Raw genomic sequence first — 7,713 nt, forward strand, 5'->3', positions numbered from 1 at the left:
AATAACATAGCAGAAGATAATAGCAATCAAGTTTGTTTCCTTTTCTTTCCTATTTTTCAGCGCCACCTATAATTACTTTCCGTGTTCAATTGATTCGGAAAAATGGAGTTCTAATGCTTACAGTGGCCATGTTTAAAGATCCAATCCCTGTATTTTTGCTTTTTTGACTCCTTTTTGTTTTTCTGCCAGGTCTCCAGGGGCTCCATGCACACGTGAAATCTCCCTTCCTTTTGGTTTCGTGAGTCGCTGCAAGCAGAAATTCATCAAAAAGAAGCTACTTGCCCTCGATGCTGACGGTCAGGGGACGTCCGCAGAGAATTTCTTCGTACCATCCTGTTGCGTGTGTCACGTGACGCGGAATGGACAGAAACGATGACCCTCGAGTTTGGACCGGAAAGGCAAGCCGTGTCGAGATGTTTCGTTCCTGGCGCCAAGCGTTAGGAATATGTTTGGGAGGAAGAAACCTGCTCCAAGGAAGAAGCCAAGGATATTGCCAAATGTGACAGCTACCTGAATTAGAAGCTACAGACCAAACAATGTGTGACAAATGTTGCTGCTGCGTTATAAGCATGCTTTTTCGACAGGGCTAAAGTGGATTAATTTTTGGCAATGATTTTTGCATTAGCAATCAATGAATTAAAATGAACGAAAAAAATATGCTCCGAGTGACGTACCTTTTCCGGAGAAGAACCGTTTTCTCTTTTGGTTCGGAATGCAAGAAATCAGCTTGCTTTGAAGCATTCATAGTCTGTTCGTTAAACATTTCAAATGTTAAGAAGCAAATCTTTTCCATGGAATTAAAACACACTGGCATTTTTGATGGCTTATTTCGCATCGCATGCTCAAGACTTGATCTGTGTTGAAAAATGAGTTTCTTGTAACCTCAAAACATGTACTTGAATGGATTTTCTATTTTTGCTTCAATCATGGTAATTTTGTAAAAATCACTTGTTCATTGCATGTCTTATGCAAAGAGAAAACTCTTCTGTTTTCGATTTTCCGCAGAACGCTATCGAAGAAAGAATGAATTTTTGACCCCACAATGCTTCTTCTTCCGTATCCTCTAGGTGTTTTCAATTAGTTCTTAAAGTTTGGTCATTTTTTTAGAACCACCTGTATCCAGGCTTTTCCTAAATGGTTCGTCGAGTTTCAAAGGACTATTCCTTGTAAGTGGTTCTCAATCGGTGGTATATAGATGCACCTTATTAAAACTTGCCTTCAACGACTACAAGCTGGATTTGTCCAAATGCTGTGTGAAAAAATAAAATTATTGATAACAATAATAATTAAATTTTAAACCGGCTGCTCCATTGTCCCAACCCGCAGGGGAGGGGGGTAATAACCCCTTTACTCTCTTCCAAACACAATGTTAGGTTATACTACCGATCATAGTATGGCGGAAAGGAAACCTTCACGAGCTAAAAGACGGGAGATTAACTTGGCTTAGAAGAGTTATGATAAGAATAGTAGAAAAAGTTGCAGTTTTGACTCTACTGTGTGACCACCAATGAAGTGGAAAGGTAAATGTTCGGATTTAGGCGGAAATTGAAGCATGTTAGTTTGCAGAGAGGGCAGCTTAGACATTTCTGTTTGCAACTCTGAGTGAAGTAAACTACTTCTTTTCCCTTTTTGCTGTTTCCATAGAAACTTTCTATTTTTACTCATTTTCAACTCGATGAAGACAGTAAATAAATAAGTCCTAGTGACATGATAAAACGCGTGCACAAAAATCCCATCTCTATTTTCTATTCTCTCCTAAGAGATTCATTACAATAGAATCATCTTTACTTGGCAGCTTGCCAATTTCCTCGCCTAATGTGGGCAGACAGTTCCCAGTCACATTCCACAAGGGGTTGTGATGCTCCCTTAGATGTCTTCCGGTCCACTTTGCTACAAATTTCTTGTCACTAATGTCCAGTGTTACTGTGATAAGAAAGTTAGCACAGGGTATGAATTAAGTTTAATGTTGAGAACATTATATCATGTACGTGTCATTTTTCTCAATTGTATACTTTCTATTCTGGTTTGTAAATTTTTGTTGAGTGAAATACATGAATTTTGTGTTTTGAAAATATTATTTTGTTTTGTAACTTTAGTGATTAGAAATAAAGTATTCATTTTTGTGTTCTCTTAGCTGTCTTCTCTACTCAATCACTTTTGGCCCACGGACTGGTGAGAGTTTGTGAATAGATTTCGCGAAACCGACAGTTTTATTTTTTCTCCCCACCCTCACTTTTTTTTGTAAAAACATTAGCTGATGGGTATCAATAAACTGCTACATAGGCCATATGGACAATTCCACAAGGTAACTAATTGACTAACATTTTTGAAGCAAAACGATACGTAGGGTAACGTCACCACTTACAGATAAGGGTCCAGACAGTCGTAAGTTTGGATTTAAATAATAAGAATTTTAGGCGTGTAAAACTGATGTTGCTGCGACACATGAATACTGTGCAGCCATCTAGTGTTATCAGAATGAGTTTTATTACCCAGTTGGTAATTACAAAGCAGTGATGGAAGGTAATAAACAGTCACCACGAGGTCTGCCGGTGTTTCATGTTCATTTGAATTTAATAAGGCTTTTGATCTACAAATAAAGAACTTTCTGGGTATCATTAGAATTGACGGTGTCTCTTACTGGGGGCGGACCTTTTTTTCGAAATTGAGCAAATAAAATTAGAATTAACTAATTCAGAGGATCCACAAGCAACCAAACGTTAGCTGAGATGATGAGAAAAAAATAATGTCTTAAGCATGTCTGTTACCGTTACCCTATTTTGAAACATTCAACCCAAAATATAAGTCGTGCAAACGATTTTTTGAGCTGGAATATCGAAGACTTACTCAGCTGTACTGAAAAAGATGCATGGTTGGCACTAAAGTCAGTTACAGTCAATTTCCTTGGAAATAATAAATATCTTGAATAAGTCAATATTGTGCAGAAGTGCATTAGTGCATACAGCTCAGTGGCTGATTTACTAGGGGAGCGGTGGGGGCCGTAGCAAACGCTACTAATTTTAATCAGGTACATTCCACAAATTTGCTTTAAATTCATTTTAGACAATTAGTGTAGTCGTGGATAGACATCCTCACCCCACTTTTGAATTTGAACTTAAGCTCGCCCCTCTTGCCTTTTTTGTACTTTAATAATTCTTATATTTCTATGTGTGTCTTTCAACCTTTTTCTTCCAGGACTACACTATACTGCTATGATTTAGAAGATTGGTTTGCAACCCTGGAAAGAGGCAATTAGGCACTTCAAAGGGGGGGGGATAAATTCGTGAAGGACGATAGGGGGCGATTAGTACTTAAACTCAGGATAACGGGGGGGGGGCAATTCACACCTTGTGCCCGCACATGACGGGTCTGGGGGGAGGCTTTTACGGTTTTCAACCGCCACCACCTTCAATAGACTGTAAATCCGCCCCTGGTACAGCTTGATGGGTGACAACATGACCCTCAAGATTCATCTCTCACTACTCGACGTCTTTCCCGAGAACTGTTAGTGATGAACATGGCGAAAGTTTTCATCAGGACATAAAAATGGAGTCCCGCTATCAGGGTCGATGGAGTGCAGCCATGTTGTCTGACTACAGTTGGATGCTTCAGAGCAACATGCCAAAAGCTCAGCACAAACGAAAGTCTTCAGCCAAGAAATTCAAAGCAAACTAACTTTAAATTAAGGAACTTTATGTTATAACTATGTATGTTACATGTCTGTTATACCTTAAACTAGATAATGTTATATGATTATGTTAATTAGTACGCTATTCAGCATTATGTGCTCTACAGTAACTTGTGCGCGAGTTGTTTGCCTTGATACAATGTTAACCATAAATAAATGGGCACTGTTAGATATTTCAAAAACTGTGGGTGATAGAGACAAACGGTTTGCATTTTTTTTTGCAAACGTTTTTTATGAGTGTTATTTGTATAATACAATAGGCATAAAATTTCCATATTTCGTTTCTCATTTGATCTCTGAATGTAACAAACTCACGTCACGTATACTTCAACGTTATATCTTAGAAATCTGGGCTCCTTTGCAAAACCTAATGTCATATTTGAACTCAGGGAACCTAATTTGCATACGAAATCACTTCCAAATACGCGGGCACCAAAACGACTGTTCATCTGTGTAATTAATTATCATTTTGTTATTTCTACAATATAATATTATTACATAGGAAATTGAGTTATTAGAATCCTTTCTATGCAAAAAATTAGAACTATCTAAAATGCAGAAATTCTTTAAATATTTCTTTCATTGTAAAATTGCATTTTGCGAGAAAGAACGAGGGAAAACATAATTCCTATCCGTTCTGATGTTGTAATAAAGTTATCGTATCCATTATAGGCTCTTAAAGTTCAAAAATGTCATTTTCTTCTTTCTTCTTCATCACAGGACAAAATTACTGAAATACCTATTAAAATGAGCACAATATCGAATTCAACAGCAAATTGACGCTAAGAAAAAAAAAAGGGCAAAGAATTTGAACATACTGAGATTGCTGCATACGCTGGCGTGAGTTGTTGAAAGAACTAATAAATAGCCAAGTACAAAGTTCATGTTTACTGCAGGAGATTCTGATGTAGTCAGGGACGAAGTTACTTCGTAGATGTAACATACTGGTGGCAAAAATTTAGCTAGGAGCTCGTTTTAGCATTGCATTCAGATGATGGACACTGATTGACTTAAAAAAGACATGTGATTTTTCGGAATTTTTGCCTTCTGTAAGTAAACCCGGAAACAACCTTCCTCCGTGTGTTCACTAAAGTTTTATTCTCCAAATGCCTATTACATTTGCCTCAAAAAGTGATCTTCCGCTGGTACACCTTTTAATTTTTCCTGGCATCAGTACAAGATTGGCGTTGCTATAACGATGGATCCAAAATTTGAAATCAAGTTGTTAATGGGTTGATATCAAAATATAAATTTAGAAGTTAACCAATTGTGTTTTCCGCTATGAATTTCCAGTACCTTCGACCATCGACAGATGGCAGTGGCAGGTGTACCGAAATTTACATATTCAGATCACTTTTGCTGTATGTTAAAAGCAAAAAAGAGACAGGCATTCCGTAACTTCATAACAAATCACAAAACGCGAAGATACTTGCTCAAGTATTTAGCTCTTTATCGCCAGTTTTGGCAAGATTGAATTTTGCAAAATTAACGCAAAGTTTAAAAGAAATCTGGAGCCAAATTCCAAAAATATATTTTTTAATTTTTTGAACATAATGTGCCAAGAGTAAAAAGCAAAAGGAGGAAATAAAACTAAAATTTAATTCTAAGTGTCCGCATTATAACTCTTAAAAAGAATATTTAATGCTATTTATTGCAAGCAAGAAAAAATAGTCGGCCCCGATTAAACGGATATCGTCCGCGATTCTAACATAATAATATTCAGAAAACAGACTATTAGATTATGCGGAAAATTGTTCTTTACCTTACCTACCTGATTACGCTAATCTAAAAACTGAATAATACATGAACAGTTTTTTATTGAAATAAGCTAAGTTAACAACAAAATAATAAAATAGTTCAATGCAGCTGTTCCCAACCTTTTTTCCGTAGCGAACTCCTTGTAGTCAGTAATAGTTTAAAAATAACAACAATAATTAAAAAAAATATTAAACTATTGTTAGTTTAAAAATAATAACAATAATTAAACAATTATTATAAAAATAATAACAATAATTAAATAATTATTATAAAAATAATAACAATTATTATATAATTATTATAAAAATAATCACAATAATTAAAAATTAATAATTATTGTTATAATAATGAGAAAACAATAATAAATTAAAATAAATTTTGGATAACATTTTTTATTTTCAGTTGCTCAAAAACGCATAACAAGTAACGAAGAAAACATTTTTTCCCCTTCTTAATGTATGTACTTATTTATTTATTTTGCAAAATAAGTTAGTAAAAGGTTATGCTTAGCTCTAATTAGTGCCCAAATTTATGTTTTGTGCATTGACATTTTCAAGCATCACTTCTCAATACCTCTTCTGCTTTTATTGTTTACAATTCACTCTAATCTACTCCTGATTCTGCATATTATTTCCGAGTATTACCGTATTTTATACTTCTTGGTGCTTTCATTGTATTAAAGTTTCGCTTTCCGTGATTGCTAAAAAAAAAGAGGCTAGAGTCGGGGGTTTCAAAATCCAGGAGTCGGAGTCGCTCATTTTCCCTACGACCCTGCTTGAAAGTAGTACTAAAGACATCGATTCATGTGCAGAACTCAAACATTATTTTTAACTAGCGGTACCCACACAGCTTCGCCCCTAGTATAATATGTGTAAAGCTCATTTGATTCGCCTGTATATTTACAGTTTAAAGCCATCTATGCGCTAAGTATTTTTTTGTAAAAGATGTCTTCATATTTTAGTAGATTTGAAAACTTAGCATGTAGCTTAATAGAAACCAGCGAAAACCTTAGAAGTATTTTAAAAGATAAAGGAATTTTCCCTTATTTGCTTAAAACGCCAAATAAGACCTTTTTCAAAAATTAAACACAATAGAACGAACGTTGTCATAGCAATATTTTAATAATTTACTGAACATAATTCCATCAAGACTAAGTAAATAAAAGCAAACGACTTTTTCCTGACAGATAAGATATTTTAATTTAAATCCTTTTCAATAAAAGAAAAGGATTGATCGCCAAAATATGAAAACGATTCCAGTGTGATGTAAGATTCGTTATTTTATTATTTTTAAATACGTAATGAAACCTCGCGAAAGAATCAGGGAAGGGTTAAAACAATATCTTACGTTCCCTTACAAGGAGGAGTCAGGGGTCAAAAGTTACCAATATCATTCTCTCATCATTAATGAATGGTCTCTAAGCACAAAACAACTTGATTAGAAAACTGCTACTTAATAGTGATACCTTCTCTCAATAGATGGCGCAACAAAAAGACTGGCCCAGAAAATTGAAACCAGATACAGTAAAACCTTTAAAGTTGACCACCTTTGTAAGTTGACCACCTGTCTAAGTTGACCACTTTTGTCAGGAACGGAATTAGTCCTATCCTACATAATGGAGGAAAACCTCTGTAACTTGACCACCTCTCTATATTGACCACCTGTCTATCTTGACCACTAATATACACCAGCTTTGGTTTGGAGTATTGTAAAAAACCCTTTGTAAGTTGACCACTTGGCAAAAGCATTAGATTGTACTAAAAGTTTATTCAGTTATGCATCAAATAAGCAAATAGACATTTAAGAAAAAACCTATGAATATTTATGTTTCCATCGAAAAACATTGGGCAAATCTTAAGTAATGCGCCTAACTTGAATAAGGAGTTATTTTGTTGATAAGTAGATTACCACGGTTACAAATGTACAAGAAAAAATCAAATGAAGAATTTGAGTCACTTTTAACTTGTTATGAATTTTTAGGAATTGTTAATTTCAAGTAAGTAGTTTTTCATAAGCAATGAGACATTTTATTTATTTTTTTTTTTTTTTTGATCGCTTTACAGAAATTTTAAATTTGTATGATACCTTACACGTCATTCTGGTAAATCTCTAAAAATATTTAAATAACATTTTTTCTTATTCTTTTGAAGTAATGTTAAACAATGAAAGTGAGTTTAAAATATTCCAATTAGTTAAAAAATGAATGCATGGGGCAAGAAATGACAAAAAAAAAAAAGTTTTCAGTACTACCCTGTACCCTCTATAAG

The 7,713-nt window shown here is 34.7% G+C and overlaps 1 protein-coding gene across 1 annotated transcript in view; it reads left to right on the forward strand.

Annotated features, from left to right (window-relative positions):
- Positions 1–937, forward strand: part of LOC129227405 (uncharacterized) — a 143,265-nt gene extending 142,328 nt beyond the window's left edge. The window contains exon 5 of the mRNA XM_054861958.1: positions 190–937. Coding sequence (XP_054717933.1) covers positions 190–376 — 187 coding nt within the window. The 3' untranslated portion in view covers positions 377–937. The remainder of the gene's footprint in view (positions 1–189) is intronic.
- The last annotated feature ends 6,776 nt before the right edge of the window (positions 938–7,713 follow it).

This window comes from Uloborus diversus, chromosome 8 (assembly GCF_026930045.1).
Source record: "Uloborus diversus isolate 005 chromosome 8, Udiv.v.3.1, whole genome shotgun sequence".
In the NCBI taxonomy this organism is placed as follows: domain Eukaryota; kingdom Metazoa; phylum Arthropoda; class Arachnida; order Araneae; family Uloboridae; genus Uloborus; species Uloborus diversus.